The sequence below is a fragment of the Aplidium turbinatum genome, chromosome 2 (genome assembly GCF_918807975.1).
Source record: "Aplidium turbinatum chromosome 2, kaAplTurb1.1, whole genome shotgun sequence".
In the NCBI taxonomy this organism is placed as follows: domain Eukaryota; kingdom Metazoa; phylum Chordata; class Ascidiacea; order Aplousobranchia; family Polyclinidae; genus Aplidium; species Aplidium turbinatum.
This window is the reverse complement of record NC_137473.1, coordinates 1,302,014-1,323,698: the sequence shown is the minus strand read 5'-3', so window position 1 is coordinate 1,323,698 and position 21,685 is coordinate 1,302,014. Positions and strand designations below refer to the sequence as shown.

Below are 21,685 nucleotides of genomic sequence, written 5' to 3'. Positions count from 1 at the left end.
TGTGCATGTCCGAACAAAAACGGCCGACGCCAGTTCGCAGGCGGTTAAGCCTGACCCACGCAAGCCTTGCGAGGGACATTCCCGGTGGCATATTTACAAAAGGTTTCCTATTTTGTGCCTATCTCGAAAACTGACCAATCAGAAGCCGTATCGCTTTCTTACGTCAACTCATTTGCAAAGTTTCTTTGCGTGATTGCGTCGAGTTCGTAGGTTTTCTCCAGGATTGCCAGTTCTGCGGTTTTCCCCTGGAGTTAGGCTAGTTTTATGTCAAAGTCGCGGAAAAATGTTAGCAGTGGCGTTTTTTGTTGTTTTGTTTTAAATTCACAAAAAAAGCTTTGACTATATTCTGAACTTGTTTCATCACTTTCGACGACTGGGCTACTTTTCAGTAGCAGTTCGGCTATAAATTTTAAAAACATCTGGCAACCTTAGTTTGCTCGCTGTTCATGTCTGCTCTGCTGTCTGGCAGGCTAATCGCTAGGCTAGTACTGTGGCAGGCTATATCTCGTAATATTTTTGTATATATCAAATAATCACTGAATATACAATGTGCAGTAATGAACCGTGATGATTATCCAATTCTTACAATACATTTTATCTGCAATTTTAGATTTGGACTATCGGACAAAAAGAAAGCATTTCACCCCTACATCTCATTCCTATGGTATGTTGCAAACATTTCACTGAAGTTGAAATCTTGACTTTATAATTTACAAATTTTAACTCATAACTTTCTGCGTGTGCAACCCAAATGCAAAATACAAAGCATATTAGAAATCAAACCGTTGGCGTTAAGTAAGGATATCTTTGTTTTTCTAATGAAATAAAAGAAAAATGTGGAAGACTCAACGACAAAATAAAAGACAAAAAATGGACAAGTGTATTAGGCAAATAATAGATCAATAGCCGCCTCAAAATTGAATTTTTTGAGCTCTCGCTGAAGCAAAATCAGCGATAATATCTTCAAAATCAAGTTTTTGAACGTAATCTCTTTCTATAGAAAGAATCGATAGAGCTGATAAAAAAAAGTTTTTGTATTCGAATTTAAATTTGTAAATGTGTCTCTGAATGTGGCATTTTAGATAAAAACCGTAGGAAGCAATCGCTACCGAATTTTGAAACTCTTTTATTTAATTTGATTTTGATTTGATTTTAAATTTTGAGACTATCCTTCATAACAAGGTGACCACATCTTCTAGAAAATTGTTCATTATGCTCCACTGCTCAATGTTGAGTTGATGGAATTTTAAATGCGAAATATTGCGTTGTTCACATTACATCAACCACCCAATCAGCTTTGTTTTGACCGAGTTGTTGGAACTGGAGATTGTGCACAAGGGATTTTACAGGATACGTTTGGACCAGGAATCTTTAAGTGGGGAAGGGCATCTGGGAATAATGTTCTCAGGAAGAACATTCCAGCTGCATTTGGTCGCAACCTAGCTGAAGATGTAGCTTCGTTTTGTTGATTGCGACATGAGGCTGAGATGAAGACAAACGGAGAAGTTTGTTTCGTTCCTGTGTTGTTGAAATAGGCTTAACCGTGAAAACTAAAAACTGCAATAAAAGTTATGAATGTGCGGCTTTTAATAAACCGCTTTTTCATTTTCATGTTTGCTGTTACTGCAGTCAAAACCAATAACTGCAACAAATTGATAAATCCAGAATTAAATTGTAACTGACAGTTTATTGAAATTGTGACTTATATTTTGTTGTTCTGACATTGTGCTCTACCTGTTGTCAACGTTTTTTAGCTTTGTTGACTATTTTATTGATTAGAAGTTACATTATGACAAACTCTCTTCATATTACTTGTGGTGACAATGACATGATCCATTCTTGAAACAGTTTAAATGCAAAACCTGCATGGTGCTGCTAGAGAGCCACGTAGTGATCAGCGCATCATCGAAGCGTTTCTGGAGTTTCAGAACAGTTGGAAAGTGAGGCGCAAAAAAGATTCCTTAGCTATTTGTTTTTTGTTTTTGTCAATTTTCTTTGTTTGAATAACATCCTGGATTTTCAGTCCAATTTAAAGTTGAACACATGTTAGAAGTATTTCCTTTCAAACAAGTATTTCTTTGAAGGCTATGAAGTCATTGCAATGTTATTTTCAAAACCATAAGAAATTGACCAATATCACATTTTGTTTTTCGCAATATCGCCCCAATGACTTCATTTCAAGACATTAACTTTATGTGGATCTTCATAATTAACATCTCGTACCTACTTAAGTGTTCGCATTTATTGCAGTTTCTTCTACCGAAGGAGCATATCAAAGTGAGTAAGCTGACATTACTTGTCTTGTACTGATGGCCTGACATCAAGATTGTTGAATGAAAGTAAATAATTGGCTACGCTTTAATTTTGAAACAAGTTTTTTCAACTAGCATTTCAGTTTTTTCCATGCTTTTTGAACAACACATGCTTTTTGAAGAACACAATATGTACCATCAAAACATATGACTACCCTAATGGCTCTATTCATTGCAAACAAGTCCATACAAATCCGAAGGATATGAACCAAAACATTCCATTTGCTTTCGCAAAACACCAAGCCAAGTGTGATTGTGAGTACGCTTTGACTTGTTTAGCATGAAATGTAGATGTAACGTTGTTTGAAGGGAAAGGTTGAACAAATGCAGAATCAAGCAGTTGCAGCAGCAAATGAATTGCGTGCGAAAGATGAAAGGTATTTTTGCTTCACTACAATGGCTTAGAACCATTTGTTTTTCCAAAAAGGCAAATTAACCTGTAAATATTATTAGCCAACTAATTTTTGAAGAAACTATTCTCTCAGATTACACGGTAGCTGGTGTTGTGGAATGTACAGCATTTGAGTGATGTTTGGTATTAAGTTTGGCTTTAAGAAAGAGACATCAAATCTGTCGCACAAAGTTCACCAACGTGTTGTGGAATCTTTACAATGTTTTGATTCTTCTTCTTCAACAAATTAATTTTGTTTGATTAGTATAAGTTCAATGTAAGTTCATATTTGATCAGCTGTGGCCTCACATATGAACTCCCTCCATTTTGCTCTGCTTTTGTTTTTGCTATGACTTCTGGCATAAATTTTATTCCCCTAATTTGCGTGACATTGTCAAAATATTTCATTGTTTGTCGTCCTTTTGTTCGTTTGCCTTGCACCATCACAGTCAACATTGAATTTTCCAACCAGTTACTTCTTACCAAACTATACAGATAATTTAGATTGAACTGACTGCTATACAGATTGAATGTCTCTTTCTTAAAACCAAACCGATTATTTGTCGGTTGATAAATAATATCTTCGAGTGAACATAGTCAAACGCGAAATTTATTCAAATCGAATGCACCAAATTTTATGTTTTGCAATTACTGCAAATTGATAAAACAAAGTTTTTTAAACTTCTATTTATAATTTGCTAAAAATAACTTCAGAAACGGCAAAAATATGTCGAAATGGTTGCGAGATGGCTGCCCACAAACATTCCAATCTTTCAATAGTTTCGTCAAAGATCAGTTAATTTTGCCTCAACAACCATTTGCTGTCGCCATTTTAAAGTTTAAAAGAAGTTTCATTGAAGTTTGCGATCTGACGAGAATGTTTTATGTCAGCTCTGAAAAATTCGTGAACATATTAAGGGAGTACAGCAATTCAAAGTGATTGTTAAAAACCGTTTCGCTTCTTTAAAACTTCTTCTTTTAAACGATCTTTGAAAAGAAAATATTTTTAAACAAACAACTCGGGATAGAATTACCACAGCTACTCGGTGATGTCACAATTATTGCGTGCAATCACTGAAAATATTTTTGCTTAGCTTCAATGACTTGAACTCAATTTTACGCATCATTTAGTTTGCACAGTAAAATACAAAGATGGCTTAAAAAATTCTTGAAACATTTTGAAAATTTGCTAAGTCACCAGACAAATCCAACATAAAATCGCGCATTGAGTCCGCAATTATTCTTTCATTTACTCGTTTTTCCAATTCTAAGTGTGTCGCAGTGTAAAAACTTCTCGATATTGAACCAACATCAAAAACAAAGACCACATAGCAATTAATCCAAATTAGTTTGAATAAAATGTAAGCGAGTAGACCCAATTACAATTAATGGTGGAAACTGTAGCTTAGCCTACTGAAAACTAGACACCTGTATTTGTCAGCAATAAACAATAGTCCGGTTAATTACATGAAGGGCCAGGTTGGATCAGTAATAGCCCAGTTTTACTGCAAACAGCTCTACTACCTTCATAAACAATAAAAAATATGGATTCATCTGGCCAAACTGTTAGTAATTTGACACCATCAGGCCACGTATCTTTTGCACTTCTTCAGTTTAAAGCAAAAACATGACTAGGTTTCGGTGACGAAGAAAAATAGAAGATAACTTATGCAAAAGGAGTTTGACGCAAAAGGAGTTTGACTCAATGGAGTTTGACGCCAAAATCTGCTTCTTTGCGTCTAGCACAGTAAAATCATAGGCTACTATTCTTGTGTAATTTTATGGCACGGTTTCAACATAAAAACGGCATTTGGGTTTCAGGAATTCAAAAACGGCATTTATGTTTTCTGTGGAAAACAATCTTGTGGAACAATCTTGCAACAAGATTTCGAAATGAACATCAAACTGTTAAATCGTATAGAAAAACTGCTTGGCAATACGCGTTTTCATATTCAACAAATAACAAACCAAAGTTTTGTTCTTGATCACTTCTTCCTCTCGTTTTTAGGTTTATGTCAAGTAGTCGTGGATGAGAGGAAAATATTATTTTGTTGCTCTCTTTTCGGTGAGTGTTTTAGCAAAACGTCCTTCCAGGACACACAGCTGCCTGAATTCGATGTAGTATTGAAACAATGTTTAACTATTCAGCGTCAAAGCCAACAGAATCATGTTTTTGCCAATGTAATGATACGCAAAAAAATTGTCAGGTCCACGTGTTTTAGTTAGAACCTTTTGTGATGTTAGAACTTTTGTGAACGTTGTGATGAACCAACAAACCAAAGTTTGGTTCTTGATCACCTCTTCCTTTCGTTTTTAGGTTTATGTCAAGTAGTTGTGGATAAGAAGGTAAATTTCTTTTGTTATTATTTTGATGTTTGTTTTGGAAAAACGTCCTTCCAGGCCACAGTTGCCTTCGATGAGTGTCGAACCAGTGTTCAACAACTCAGCCTCAGACCCAACAAAAGCATGTTTTTTGCCAATGTAATGATACGCAAAGAAATTGTAAACTCCACATGTTTTCTTTTGTTTAAAACTATGCAACGTTTTTCACTCTCGTTTAGGACTGTTCAAAATATCAATTTTGCAGTGTTTCAGTACTTTCTTTTCATGCAAACTTTGTTGCGTTAATTTTTGTTTCAAATTCAAAGCAATATGGAAAGTTTTCTTTTGTACTTTATAGTTGATTGTGAAGAGGGAAAGTCTGAATGAAAAGCTTTGGTATCTTCAACTTCCAAATCTTTAAACTAGTAAGAAATAGTAAAGAAATAGCATTTCAACGTCTACTAACGTTGCAATTACGTAAACAAAGAGTCGCTTCGTTCATGCTTGTGAGTTAGAAACTTTTTTCATCAAGAACATTTTATTTTTTTCGATCGTTTTCCTGGCCACGTATTGCTCACGTGATCATTCGGTTATAAGCGCGAGCGGCTGAACGCTTCTGCACAGTCGACAACTTGTAGGACAAGGTTCGAATCTTAGAAAGATCAAACTAAAACTGTAAAAATAAATTTTATTGCTCTGTTTCTACTTTAATTGGTGAGGATAAGTCAGAGTTAGAACAACAATGTGTCGGTAGCCGAGTTGTGATAGCTTTGGTACGACTCTCAATAGAATGCCGGTTCGACACCGCTCGAAAGCATGCGACTGTGTTTCTTCAAACTTTATAATTTGCTTGATTTGTCTTTTTGTAGAATTCTATTCTATTGAGATTCACAAATTAGAAAACATGTCCCTCTCAAACAACGACGAAGGAACTGCAGATGTTCCTTTTGAGGAAGTGATGGAAGAAGGTGAGTGTCACAATCAAGGTGCAATGCCTCGCGATGGCTTGCTTTGTATCTTCAACGAGCGTGTTGTTTGGTTGTAGAATTCTGGTGCGATGTGTCATTATCGGTTATGACCTGAAGTAACCTCTGATGACGAAATCTGTATTATGTAACGTGTTTTCTGGAATCATTTTCCCTACGTGACCTTCTAGAGACTTCTGTTGTTTACATTTAAACGCTACGTGACCGAACGATGGTTCTTTATGATGTAACCTTCTCGAAGTTACTGGACTGAACAGCCAACTATAAATAGTGGTGTAGTTTGTGTAATGATTATTCTGAGATTATTATTCTGAGATTATTATTATGGTGATTATTATGAGTTGACTATGAGAGTTGTGCTATGAGTTGTGGATTGGTAGTTGATGCAGAAATTAGAGTTATTTAAGAAGCCGTTCGTTAAAGTTCTTCAAGAAGTCAGATTATCATTTCACTAGTAGAATTATTCGACATTTAATTGACTGCTTTTCGGTTTGACCCATTAAACTACGTCATTGAACCTTTCCAAGTCTTTTTCCTGGTAAGAGATAGAAAGAAAGCGTGACATTCTGGGGGCTCGTCCAGGATAAACCGAAAAAGAATATAACCGAAAAACCGAAGAATACCGAAGATTTATTGAAAGAATAATAAATTAATGTCAAGATGGCGGATACTGTCAAACATGAGATGATTGAAGACTTAGGTAGCATGGCTGAACGAATGGGGCTGACTGGTAATGAGAAGTCTCAGTTTGTGATGGAAGAGTATCACAAGATAATGGACCAAAAAGCTCAGCGAGAAGCTGACGAAAGAGAAGATAGAAGAGCTGCTCGTGAAATAAGGAAAGCAGAACTTGAAGCTGAAGAAAAACGAGCACAGCGTGAAGCTGAAGCTGCACAACTTGAAGCTGAGGAAAAGCGAGCACAACTTGAAGCTGAAGCAGAGGAGAAGCGGGCGCAAGGCGAAGCAGAGGAGAAGCGGGCGCAGCGCGAAGCTGAAGAAAAACAAGCTCAACGAGAAGCTGAAGAGAAACAAGCGCAGCGCGAAGCTGAAGCTGAAGAAAAACAAGCTCAACGAGAAGCTGAAGAGAAACAAGCGCAGCGCGAAGCAGAAGCTGAAGAAAGAAGAGCGCAATATGAATTGGAAAAGTTAAAACTTGAATTAGAAAGACAAAAGCTGGACATTGGTGAGCGATCTAATTCTACTAATGATAATGCTCGAGATGTTATTGTGGCGCAAGTTAGACGTCCAGATTTGCCATCATTTGTTGAAGAAAAAGATGAGTTGGATAGTTATTTGTTAAGATTTGAAAGATATGCTACAATAGCCAAATTGGAGAAGTCAACGTGGGCTACCCAGCTAAGCATGTTATTATCGGGACAAGCTCTTGATGTATATTCAAGACTTTTGCAAGAAGAAGCCATGAACTACGACAGATTGAAGTTAGCTCTGTTAAAGCGATACAATTTTACCGAGCATGGATACCGTCAAAGATTCCGTGAGGCAAAGCCTGAAAAACACGAAAGCCCAGGTCAATTTATTGAACGTTTAAGAAACCTTTTGTTAAAATGGTTTGAGCTTTCGGGGGCCGAACAATCATTGGACGGATTGGCAAACCTTATAGTTAAGGAACAATTCACAGATTCATGTTCAAAAGATCTGTCTGTTTATCTAATGGAGAGAAGTCCAAAGAATCTAGAAGAAATAGCCAGTGTGGCAGAACAGTACTTAGTTGCTCATGATGAGAAGTTGTCGACTGAAGAAACGTTGTCATGCGATAATGACGAAGAGCAAACAAATAATTTTAAAGGAGGTGCTGTTCCAAGAGAAGTACGTTGTTTTAATTGTAATGGTTTAGGTCATAAATCTGTTAACTGCCGGAGGAAGACTAACAGAAATCATCAGGAATCGAGGAAGTGGTGCAATCGTTGCAATAGGCATGGACACGAAGCGAAGGAATGCAAGGACAAGTCGTTTTCCTTACCTAATCAGTCTGGAAAAGATAAAGACACGGACGTTTATCGATGCGGTTGTGCGTTAATGATTCCTGAACCCACGCTTGACGAGGAGAATCCGGATGAAGATGTTTGCGGAAAAATAATACCTGAAGATCACCTGCCAGTAGTGGATGGAAAAGTTTGAGACAAAAAGGTAAAAGTTTTACGTGATTCTAGTTCTACTGGTATAATAGTGAGGAGAGATTTGGTTAAAGACAGTCAATTAACGGGAAAAACTGGCCATGTGACAAAAATAGATACCACTTCAAATAAAGGACCGTTAGCGATGATATCTATCGAAACTCCGTATTGTAGTGGGACTGTGAAAGCGTTATGTTTACAAAACTCTTTAGTTGATCTGATAATCGGAAATGTTTTTGAGAGAGATTCTGAAGTTACTTGTTATTCTTGTGGCAAGAATGGTCACTTTGCTCGAGATTGTTCTGTAGATAATCAGCAACGATCTCACGATGACGGATATTACGAGCGCGAAGAACCGAGGAGAAGAGGCAGGCGACGACCATTTGGAGTTTGCTATAGATGCGGTAGACGCGGACACTTCGCCAGGGAGTGCGTTGCTGACGGCGGACATTCGGAAAATAGACGTTGCCGTGACAACCACTGCTACCGATGTGGGGAGATTGGACATATAGCCAGGAGCTGCCCTTCTGATGAAAAGGCTTGCTATAATTGTCATAAAGAAGGTCATCTCGCCAAGGACTGTCCGGAGAGGAGATGTTTCCGATGTAGGAAGATGGGTCATCTCGCTCGCCGGTGCACTGAAGATTTTGAGGACGATGAAAACTTTCACAGTAAACGTGAATATTGTTTTGAGAAAAGCTATCGTTGGTAGATCATGCAACGATGGACTTATGAGAATTGATTATTGAGTAATTAATTGTTTTGTGGTGTGTTTTGTATTGATTGTGTTGTTATATTGTTTGCAACAATATTCTAAGGGGGGGCGTATGTCACAATCAAGGTGCAATGCCTCGCGATGGCTTGCTTTGTATCTTCAACGAGCGTGTTGTTTGGTTGTAGAATTCTGGTGAGATGTGTTATTATCGGTTATGACCTGAAGTAACCTCTGATGACGAAATCTGTATTATGTAACGTCTTTTCTGGAATCATTTTCCCTACGTGACCTTCTAGAGACTTCTGTTGTTTACATTTAAACGCTACGTGACCGAACGATGGTTCTTTATGATGTAACCTTCTCGAAGTTACTGGACTGAACAGCCAACTATAAATAGTGGTGTAGTTTGTGTAATGATTATTCTGAGATTATTATTCTGAGATTATTATTATGGTGATTATTATGAGTTGATTATGAGAGTTGTGCTATGAGTTGTGGATTGGTAGTTGATGCAGAAATTAGAGTTATTTAAGAAGCCGTTCGTTAAAGTTCTTCAAGAAGTCAGATTATCATTTCACTAGTAGAATTATTCGACATTTAATTGACTGCTTTTCGGTTTGACCCATTAAACTACGTCATTGAACCTTTCCAAGTCTTTTTCCTGGTAAGAGATAGAAAGAAAGCGTGACAGTGAGTTTGATTTGATGGTTGCTCTAACATGTTGATAATATTGATAGCATTGCTTTTTACGTATTTTACACATTTTAAAATATGTTGCTTCGTTTTATTGAAAGAGAACAAAACTTACAACCGCCATGATCCCGACATCAAGTCATCGACGTCTTCTTACGTTAAATTCAAGGCTCAAATGTTAATAGTCAAAACATTATTTAATAAGTTTTCTTACAGAGCAAGCTCATCAACAACTGACTTACCAGGACAACCGACAGTTTTCTACAACTGTCCATCAGCATGTTGACCAAGCAGTGGTCCACGTTGATCAGCGACAGTATCAACATGTGGTCCAGGTTGACCAGCGGCAGCATCAACAAGTGGTCCAGGTTGACCAGCGGCAGTATCAACATGTGGTCCAGGTTGACCAGCGACAGCTTCAACAAGTGGTCCAGGTTGACCAGCGACAGCTTCAACAAGTGGTCCAGGTTGATCAGCGGCAGTTTCATGCCCATCATCATCATCAGCATGTTGATCAAGTGGTCAACCATGTTGACAAGAGGCAGTTTCATACAACGATCTACAATTTGCCGAAGCAAAGTTGCGTTACATCTGGAGATGAAGGTTTGTACTGCTTATATTTCACTGAAATAGTTGCCATAATTATGGTAATAATTGCTCGGTTGTTAAATCATCAAGGCATAGAGCTGAATGATGATAGACATAGTGAGTTTGTAGTCTATACCATTGCTGCGTTGCCATATTTCAATTGAAAAGTTGTATCAGTAGTTTTAATTGTCAAGCAATCTTTCTTCATCATCAATTGTAACTTTGATTTGTTAAATTAAAGTTGATTAAAATTGATTTGTTATTGCCAAGCTATGCAATAACAAATTAGCAAACAAATCAATACTTTTAATCTTCGAAACAACGGAAACTCAAAAGATGCAGCAAAATGTTATAACAATTAGCAAAATATATCGTTGATTTTATTGCGAAGCTAGAATCATACAAAAAACATTATATAGTCACTTATTTGTTGCAATAAGAATGTAGATATTTTAAAAGTAACATTTTAAAAAAGGAATATTTTAAAGTATCATCACATCTCTTTGCGTGTTGTTCATTTAATAAAAAACAACGTTAATAATATCAACAATATTGTTGGTCAAGATTTTCTGAATATTTTAAATGAATGAATTTCAAATGTAGATAAATATTACAAGAAGAGTTTTATTATAATAATGTTATGATTTCTTCCAAACATAATTTAGTTTCCAAATTGAGCTGTTCAAAACATTTTTTGTTTGAAACAAAATCTTTAAAAAAAAACATAATTTGAAACGAAACGAAATCATTGCAAATATTTTTACATCGAAAGAAATGTTTTAAAATTTAGAAAAAAAGAACGAAATTTTTTCTTAATACTTCAAAAATATTTCTAAACTTGTTTTACTAAAATAAAAAACTTAAACGTGTAAAAATGTCATCAGTTGATCTCATAAAGTCTTTACAACAACTGAACCAGTATGGCTTGGCCTAATGGAAATTTGAAACTCATATAACCTTTTCTTTGAGGCATCTATGACGTCACAATAATTTGAATTAGCTCACAGAAGTGCTAAGGTGCGAATAGTGTAAATGTCATTGCGTAGTTCTAAGAGTATGATAAATATTACAAGACCCATTTATACGAAAGCTCTTACAATATATATTAATATTGTGGTGTCACACTCAAAAACAAGATGCCATTTCTCGCTTTGTATTATCTCTATAATATCGCTATAGTGTGATATTGGTTGCTGTTAACCTTTCCTCATCATATTATGATACGTCACATAAGCTTTTTGCTTTTAACAAAATATTTTAGAAGTTTGAAACAAGTATAATTATGAATCTTAATTATTAACATGAATAAGCTAAACAAACCTTTTGATAATACTGACACACAAATGTCCACAAGTACCAGCTACTAAGTCCCAGACTCATCTTAGCCACGTATAAAGAGATTTCATTATTGTTTCGCATCACAAACTTTTATCAAATGCTTCTAGTAAATGGTCATTTGAAACAAAGGAAAGTTTCCGCAAATGTTAAATTTTATTGGTTTTTGTATGAAAATTAAAATTTGTAATTATAATAAAAAAGTTTGCTTTCCACGTTATTACAATTTGTTTGTCGTTTCAAAGATAACATTGCGACTGCCTTCCCATCTTGCAAAGTTTTTACTGGTTGCTCTGAGAAATAACAGTTCAGACACCACAAAAAGTTTAAGATTGCACGATTTGAAGCAACTATGCAACATCCGGGCTACTATAAATGCCACTTGTAGTAAAAGCTTCTAGGTCAGCTAACAAACCCTGCAATAGTTTTGCCACCATTGCCAGCGAGTTTGATTTATTTGTGTTCACGAATTTTCATGAATGTTGAAGTTTGCCACGTGGAGTGTTTCCCAAACTCGTTGATTTCCTTTTTACTTTAAAATCCCAGTTAGCAAGAGTATAATAATAATGAAGGAAAGTAAGTTAGATGTATCGGTCCATGAGTTATTGTCATCTAAATGGTATAAGCGTTTTCAATTATCTTTTGTTAATTTTTATGACATTGAGACATTTCTATCTTCCGCAAACGATTACATCAACAATATTTTCATTAAATAATTAATTACATAACTTACTTTTGCATTAAAAATGGTAGAATGCTTAATTAAACTTTAAAACGTGATTCTGTTTAGTGTTCCACTGAAGCACCGGGCATCTCTGATGTAGCAAAGCTTGTAACTTCTTGACCGCGACAACTCTTTCTCATAACTCTTTCATCAGTATCTTCTTCCTTCACTCTCACTATTTCCATATCTTCTGCCACACATTCTCTTCATCTTCTTTTCGGCCTTCCTCGCTTTCTTTACCAACTTCCAATCGTCTCATTCCTCATCCGACGTAATTTTCGTCTATACGACGTGACTCAACCATTTAAGGCATGTCTCTTTCAGCTGGTCTTTCAGCTCTCCGACTTACATTCGTTCTCTGATGATTTTATTTCTTACTCTGTCCTCCTTTGTCCACCCCAGAAACCATCGCAGCATTTTCATTTCAGTCACTTGCATTTTTCCTTCCTGTGACTTTGTCAGGGCTACCGCATGCATCCCATACAACATTGCTGATCTTATTATCGCTTTATAGAGTCTCCCCTTCAGCTTTTCTGGCACCTTTCGGTCACACATGACTCCTGTCATTTTCTTCGATGCTCCCTATCCTCCCTGACATCTTCTTGCCACGTCTCTGTCGTTTGTTTCGTTCTCATAAACTGCCGAACCAAGATATTTGAACTATTTCACTTGTTTCACTATTTCTCCCTGTAATTATATTTCTGTCTTATTTTCATCATCATTTTTTTCTGTTGACATGTGGAGTTTGAGATATTCTGCTTATTTTCATACCTCTATCCTCCATAGCTGCTCACCAAAGTCTGAAGCCTTTGTTCTGCTTTCTCTCTCGTTTATGCACAGCACAACGTCATCTGCAAACAGCATATCTCACGGTGCCTCTCTCTGGATGTTTCTTGTGAAGCAATTCATAACAACAGAAAAGAGGAACGGGCTAAGTGCAGATCCTTGATGACACCCGACCGTTACCTAAAGTTTCTGAGTGATTCCTACCCAGCACTTTCTCTAAGCGTCTTACTTCTTTGGTGCTTGTCTTGCATCAGACAAACCCACTTCTCTACACATTTCATTCGAAGACATCTGAAAATCTTCTGTCTTGGCATCCGATCATGTACCTTCTCTAGATCAATAAACACGCAGTGCAGGTTGTCTTGTCTCTCTTTGTACTACTCCATCAACTGACGCATCGGTAATATTGTATCTGACGTACTCATTCCGCTATGAAACCAAACTGCTGTTGTGGAATGCAAAATGTTTTCTAGAAACTTTTTAACGAATACTTTCTCCCACAACTTCAAGACTGACATGTGAGTTTGATGCCACAAAAACTGCACATTATTGTATGTCTCCCTTTATTTTGAAACGTGGATGCACAGTTCTACTTTCTCCACTCATCTAGCATGGTCTCCCTCTTCATTATCGTCTGGAAAATCGCGGTTAACCATTTCGTTCCGGTTGTTCCCAGCACTTTCCAAACTTATATTGGAATATGAATTTTTGTGCATTTTACAATCTGAAAGTTTTATTTGTTTTGTTACAAATGCATAACTCTTAACTAATAACTCCTATCTCTTAAACAGTCTTTCAATTAACTTGCCATGTGTTATGCTTTGTCACTGTTATGTTGTGTGTTTGTTTTTGCTATGTGTGTTTGTTTTATGCTCTGTTTGTGTCTTGGGCTTGTACTTCTGTCTATCCTGCGTAATCTATTTAGACACTTCTCTTCTGAACATTAGTTCTTTCCTCTTTTAAATACTCGGCACGTTGTGCTAAGTAATGTTTTTCAGTTGTCAGTTCATTTGTGTGCAATTGTTGAGATTAGACTATATTTTTGTTGTTATGCTTATGCATTTTTTAGTAGTATTTCATAAAAATGTAATGTTTTCTTGGCTTGATAAGAATAATATATGTAGCGGACAATGTTCGCTATTTCATTTTAATTTTTGTTTGTTAAATATTGTGATGTTGCTCAGCTGGGTCTGTTTACGGTAAAAGAAGATACCTTTCTACTCAAATTGATACCAAAACAAGATTTAAAGTTTCACCTCTAAACGAAATGAAATATTTTTGTTTCGAACAGTGCTGCTTCTAAACGTGGTGGTTTGGTGAATGTGCTAAAGTCCGTTTCTTTTCGCTTACAATTTGCTATATCCTTCACAAATGTTTTGAATATTGTATAGAAAAACTGAGAAACGTAAAACACATAACGTGTCGTATATGTTTGGACATTTTAACAAGCTTCTAATATTTGCTGAACCATAACTTACTCAAAGTATGCTCAAGTGAGGTTGCCAATAAGATCAGTCGTCAATTCAAAAATATTTTTTACAAATATATTTTTGTTTTTGTTTTGATTAGGTTCAACAAAAGAATTAAAAAAGCTGCAACAAGCAGCTCGCAAACAATATCATCGCAAATATGACGTTGATCTCTCCAGCTTTGACGTTTCTCCAGAAGGTTTTCCAGAAATTTATTGTGAAATGCATAAAGTTGACTTTTACCAAGGAAGGTTCATTCCTGACGATGACAAGTACAATCCAAAAAGTCAAGGAATTAAATTAAGTAAATCTGACCAAGCAGTAACAATCGATCAATTAGTTTCTGATATTCAAACCAACAGGTTTGTGTCGGTAATTGGATATCCTGGGTCAGGAAAAACAACCTTATCGAAACGCCTGGCAAGACGACTTTCTCAAAGTGAAAATGTTCTCGTCCTAAGAAAGCTTTTTATGAACATGAATGACTGCAACAAACAATTGACATTGAAAAAATTTCTGTTGGGGGATTGCAACTATAACTTAAATGACCAAGAACAGAATTCTGTTTTTGACTGGACAACAGCCAATCCGGAAAACTCCTTCATTATTTTTGATGGATTTGATCAAGTGAGTTGGAACTTGAACGAAAATGTGGAAGAATCCAATTACAATACTCCACTTCAATACTGGGAACTTGTTTCGAATCTTTGTTTTGGAAAATTTCTTGAGAATTGTCACTTGATATTCACTTCTCGACCACATGCTATGCTTAATATTCCAAAAAGATGCCGGCCCAAACGCACTTACTTCATTAGTGATCTGACATCTGACAATATGAAAATGTTATTCCACGCTTTAGTCAACGACCAACAACAATCCGAGATTCTTTGGAACGAACTTACAGAAAAAACTCCACATTTAAAGTCCATATGCTACAACCCTTTGATGCTGCAGCTCTACGTGAGAGCATCTCTTGGATCGTCTCAAATTGATGATATATCCACGATGACCAGGATATTTCATACTGTATTGTTAAATCTTAAAACTTCTGCACACGCCGTTTCCATATCTGATGATATTGTAATCAGACTTTCCAAAATTGCGTATGAAGCAACAGAAAAAGGAACTGTCTTAATCACAGCAAACGATCTTATAAAAGAAAGTCTCACTAGTCAGCTAGTTCAAGATCTTGTCGTCACTCTGATGGGAGCAAACAGAGAATATCCACTCTTGGAAGGGCAGCAACGCTTCTATTTTAGCCACCAGACCTTTCAGGAGTACTTCAGTGCTTTATACATCTGTCGTGAAATGTCATTAACCGACTTTAGATCTTTTGTACAAAATAACCTGCTGAAGGACCACTGGGCTGTTGTTGTACAATTTACAGCAGGACTCCTTTTGGATCCGTTCATAAACAAAGGTTCATTTTTTATTTCATCTACAGTTTATTTATCGTACCACTAACAACAAATTATATCATAGAGGTTTTTTTCATTATAGTAGGCCAAGTCAAGATATAATTTGTTATCTTTATGGAGTAATCCATTATAATAATTTATATTCCTTTCAACAAATTATCATTGGTAATTGAACCCTTGACGTTATTTGTGAATGAGCGCTCAGACGACTCAGACGTAGTTAATATTTTGTTGATGTTGTCAATTGTATTTTATCAATCTTGTGTTTCATGACTTCATGCTAGAATAGGCATAAGTGTTACACAACGAGTACATTGTGGCAATAAACAATATTTGCTTGTTTGTTTGTCTGTTATAACTAAATGATGTCTATTGCCCAAACAACAAATTATTTTTTCAAATTTACAGATCAATCGAGCACTGCAATGCACCAACCTCCTTCAGTAGAATCTACGTCAGCACTGACGCAACCATCAACTTCGTCTTCACAAATTGCCTCAAGTAGGAATATTGGCTAAATATTTTGTGACTATGTTGTGACACGGAACAATATACTATATTTGCTTTTTTTTTCAGCTACAACTAAAAGATATTTATCATTTTTGGTAACTAGTAGGCTAGGCCAGTGCTTCTCAACCCCTGGGTTGCGACCCAAACCTGTGTCGCCGTTCATTTGGCTGGGTCGCTATAAGATGTGGTGATAAAAGATAATGCCTCTTGAGTCTTGAGCAAAGTTTAAACTGCCTACCACTACTTTAGTTTTCGTAATTTCCACTATTCAAACTACGCCGCAGGTTTCACCCGACGATTTTGTCACACACATTTTGTGGTGAAGTGTACACAATGGTATACACTAGACTAGGAAGTTGTAGCAATTAATTGCTTCAAAAGCCACACCAAAACTTATACTTCGCAAAATAAAATTATAAAATCTTTGCAAAAATAATGCGAAGATTTTAATGCAGCATACAGACATCTGTTGCACTTTTTTAATGTGAGATTGTTATCTCGTGGCAAAGTACTGGAGAGATTCGTAACTCTGCGCAAGGAGGTGAAGGAATTTTTGATAAACAAGAAGCATAGCTTGGCAGAAAAGTTTGCTGATTAAAAGTGGCTTTTGTTTGTGGCGTATCTTTCTGATATATTTCCGGAGCTGAACATCTTGAATACACTTTTGTAAGGGCCAAACATATTGTAATGTTGGTCAATGTATCTGAAAATCTGATAACTTTCACGCAAAAGCTGAAGTTGTGGAAGAGGAAAATCTCGTCCCAGAAACAGCATCATTTACTGTTTTGAAGTTACTGGAAGATACGGAGTTAGGCTTTGACGATGTCCAGGTTGTGGGTATTTGGGTTCATTGATACGAGAATTTGATTTGATTATCCTTAAAAATGCAGAAGATTTGGAATGGGTGCATAATCCGTTTGCTATTGATGTTGATATTCTGCCTGAAAACTACCTAAGCATTTTTGGGTTTCAAGAGGAGTTTATTGACATTCAGTGCGACAGCGTATTGATGAACTGTTTTAAGAAAGAAACTCTTGGTCAATTTTGGACAAAAGTCAAGAATGAAAAGACGGTTGTTGGCACGCAGGCAGTGAAAGCTCCCCTGCCATATTTTACTACCTGCCTGTGTGAGAGCGGATTTTCTGCGCTCACTCACATCAAAACAAAGGAGAGAAATTGTATTCAACCTGAAGATGACATGAGATTGGCACTGAGCAAGATAACTCCAAATTTTGACAAACTTGTTGAAACAATACAAAGACAAGGCTCACATTAATTAAATTAGAGCACTGCAGTTTGCAAAATGGTTATTATTTCAACAATAATAAATTTATCCATTTTGTTTTTACAACATCGTTTTAGATCTATCGATCTCTGTAGTCAACCAGCAGCTGCCTCCAAATGAGTCTATGTCAACACTGATGCAATCACCATCTCAGACGTCACAAATCGCTTCAAGTAGGTAGATTGTTTAGGTCGCTAGATCAGCGGTTCCCAAAGTCTGGCCCAACGTGATTACTTTTATACGTGTTGCATTTTCAATGCGCAAAATTGTCTATCCACCGACGTGGTTAAAATGAATGGCGAACTTGGCCCTGTGCCGAAAAATATTGGTGATCGCTAGCCTACAGAAGACAAAGTCATTATTTGTTTGTTACGTGGTTGGTGGGACTTGCGTTGGTTGCAATCTTTGATTCACAGCGCCTTACCCACACAACTGCATTAAACGCGGTGTACTTCACAGAAGGGGTTTATTTGTATATGAGCACTAACTTAATAGCAAACTGCATTAGATGATGGAATTGTAATCCTCCTAACCGGTAGCCAGTGCCAAAATAAGATTTGACTTTTACTCAAATCATAAGAAAAATTGTTATTTGCAAGAAGCCAGACGGATGTTCGATGGTTGAAGATTGAAATCAATGAATGAAAATCTAACTAAGCCGATCTGCGTGCCACGTTCAGGCAACGTCATTAAGTGCCTTGTGTAAAAATATTTCCTGGATAGGAGTTGAACCGACGCCCTTTTGATTTTTGTAAAGTAAAAATTATCTGAAGTATAATTTCCAGGTAGAAAAAATTGTGCATTTGATGTTAATCCATTTGCAGACGTTGAATCAATCTAAAAAGAACCAATTTTGCTATCCGGGTTATTACATCATTGTGACACGTCGCCCGTTGTCACACATCTTCCTTCTTCCTGACAGCGCAGTAGCAAGCTTACCGATCACAATGCTTTAATTTGCAAGTTTCTTTGTTACGTATGGTTCATTAGTTGCCATAATTTGCTGGCAGTCTTGTAGAGTTGTTGGCAGCACATGTAGAGGTTTAGTTAAGTATTCGATAGTTTGTGTTTGCAAGTTTTACCGCTTTGTGTCAATTTGTAAGGTAACACCATGTTTTGTTTAAGTTTAATAGAGCTTTTGTTAAGTGAACAAAGGGTCTATTATTATGCCAATCACTAAATAATTGATTTGTATTTGTCGTTAATCTTTGTTACGTATTGTTACAACCACACCAAAAACTTTTCTAAGCAACTGCAGTATAATATAAACATACTGTATTACATTATATTAATTTTTAGATCTCCTTCAAGATTCCCTTCTTCAAGAATCTCAACAACTGACTACACAGCCCAACGCTTCAAATCGACCTCAATCATCATCTCAGAAAGCTTCATCTTCAGCTCCACAAGACTCAAAACCTCAACCTTTGAAGCGCAGATTTACATCTTTCATGAATAAAATATTTCGAAGTAAAATCAAATAATTTTGTTTTAAAGTTTTTTATTTCACTTAACAAGGGAAGTCTTTTAACTTCATTAAATTTAAAGTTATATTAAAATTAAAGTTAATTATAATTTTACAGGTAACTCAACCCCCAAAGCAACCCAACAACCTTTAAGAGCATCCACCTCATCACAAACGCCATCATCTTCCCACCAACCAAGCTCTTCTGGTAATATTATCGTATAACAAATAAATAGTCCAATAAACATATTGTTGACATAATGTCAGGCATGTTAGACAAGTAGAAATATCGACTAGATAATGGTCACTGTGTTCCTAAAATTTTAATCATTGCGAGTTCGTTCCTGGTAAAGTTTATACTCATGGGCAAAACACGTGTCTATCGCTGTCAATTCTTGCTACACTCGACTGCCGAGAAACACATCTTTTTGGGAAAAGTCGTGATGGCTAGTGTGGAGGCTACACCGGTATGGTTAACGAAACACAATGCTCGCTGTTCTATAGTGAGTAGTCAGGTAGTGCTGACGCCAGGAAGATCGCTACAGATCATCGATTGTAAAGCGGTTTGCGACAGTGACAAAGAACAACAAACCAAACGTAATTATTTAAAGTCGATGTAATAAACCAAACATTGTTATTACACTCAGCGTCAAACATAGATTGCAAAGGTAATAATTATATTCGAATCATCTTAAAGGCCACATTATAGGATTTCATTGAGTGATTGTGGAATCTTTATCTGCAAACTGAGAGAACTTCTTTGAGAGCTTAATCCTGGCAGTTTCGCATACTAGTAGAGGCTTTGAACCACTGACGCATGCCCGGTCACCAAGTTTGACAAAAAATGTTGTTTTTCGAGTATTCCATCCACTTAGTGCCGCTGAATAAAGAGTTGTCCTTGAAATGCGTTGCTCAAGCGCACACCCCGAGAGTCGAACCAGCTTTGTTTGATCTTGCGGTTACTTCGTACACTTAGTCGACACTGAACCAGTTGAGCTATCGAGCTGACGGTTTTGCAGCCGTATGTCATACAAACCTGTTCGGCATTGTTGAGGCCCATTAGAAAAAATCATAAAATGCGGAATATTCACTGATAGATCATCTGGAAATTTACTGAAGCAAACTTCTATGAAGATGCAGTTGCAATTTGGTAACATTTGTTTGATTTTAATAACATTTGATGATTTGGTTAGGAGTTAAAATAAATGCATATACTGTAGTCCTGCTACCTTATCAAAGTGACGTTTACAAATCATTATTTTAATGACAAGTTTTTATATTTTAGACGAAAAAATGCAGAAAATGCAACTATTTGTTGAGGAATTGCTGAAAGAAACCCGGAAAGTTGCTGCAGGTGAATAAAAGTAGGCTAAAGCTAGTCTAAAACTTCAATAAACTTATATATAAATTTCGATATAAATTTAAAAACATGTAAGTACAGTAGCGACAAGTTTCCAAAATTTTTTACTTTGAAAGTTTTTACTCAAATAAAAACAACATTGTGAAGTCATAAAACAAAGATTCGTCATGGTAAAAAGTCACAACAAACCGTCTCAGTGCGACTGCATGAATTTAGAAAAATAATAATTAATTAAATATTGTTAAATGCATTTGTACCATTTTTTTGCATAAAGTTTGATAAATGAAATGCAGGTTGAAATTCAAAAACTGTACAAAGTTCACTAATGAAACACAGTTTGACGATTTAAATGCATTAATAACTTCACTGAAAGGTGGCCGAAGAGGTGATAAAAAGTTGAAATATGTACTCAAAAGCATATTAACACTTTAGCTGCCAGCGTTTTGAAAAAGTGAGAGGAGTTCTCCTTTTTCTCTTGTTGCCATGGTAATGAAAAAATGGGTTGCCAAACTGTTGAAACGCACTTTGAAATTTTGGAGCAAATCGGTGTTGCAATTGATCGTCGAAATGACCATTGCATTTACAAGCGCGCCAGTCAGCAAAACAGTTTTTTTTGCATTGAATCAACCTGTTCAGACGTGAAATCAATGTAAAGAAAAATGATAGGCCGAGTGATTCAACGTATTCAAACATTGAATCAATGTAAATACGAACTGTTAGGCTAATTCGGTTCTTTGAACAAATCGAATGGCTTTTGTAAATATTTCTCAGTTGCAACCTATACCTGGTCAGCAAAAGTTCCTTTTTTACACGATTTCAACGTCTGGCGACGTTGAAACGATGTAAAAATGACAATTTTTGCTGGCCGGTAGCTAGGCTACTGTACGGTACCGAAGTTTAACTTAACCAACTAGACGATTGCAAACATATTTCCTTTCGATGAAACCTATAGGCTACCACGTTTGGTTTGCCTTTACATTACATTCAAAAGTTTTGTTGACATCATAGCATAGTCATGGCCTATATTCATAAGAAAATGCTTGCTTGGATTTTTTTAGCGACTAGGGTTAGATAGCCTACCGTACAGAACTTCTAGCTAGTACCAGTAAGCAGTCTAGTCTAGTGACTCTAAATGAATAGGTATATTAGTCTTAAAAAATAATAGAATATTTCAATTACCTTTCTGCATAA

The 21,685-nt window shown here is 36.3% G+C and overlaps 1 protein-coding gene across 1 annotated transcript in view; it reads left to right on the top strand.

The window, feature by feature from the left end:
- The window catches only part of LOC145765718 (uncharacterized), a 1,283,504-nt gene that overhangs the window by 1,134,849 nt on the left and 126,970 nt on the right, over positions 1-21,685 (top strand). Inside the window, exons 24-27 of the mRNA XM_082577542.1 lie at positions 16,283-16,375; positions 17,747-17,842; positions 18,969-19,139; positions 19,253-19,342. Of these exons, the coding sequence (XP_082433668.1) occupies positions 16,283-16,375; positions 17,747-17,842; positions 18,969-19,139; positions 19,253-19,342 (450 nt within the window). The remainder of the gene's footprint in view (positions 1-16,282; positions 16,376-17,746; positions 17,843-18,968; positions 19,140-19,252; positions 19,343-21,685) is intronic.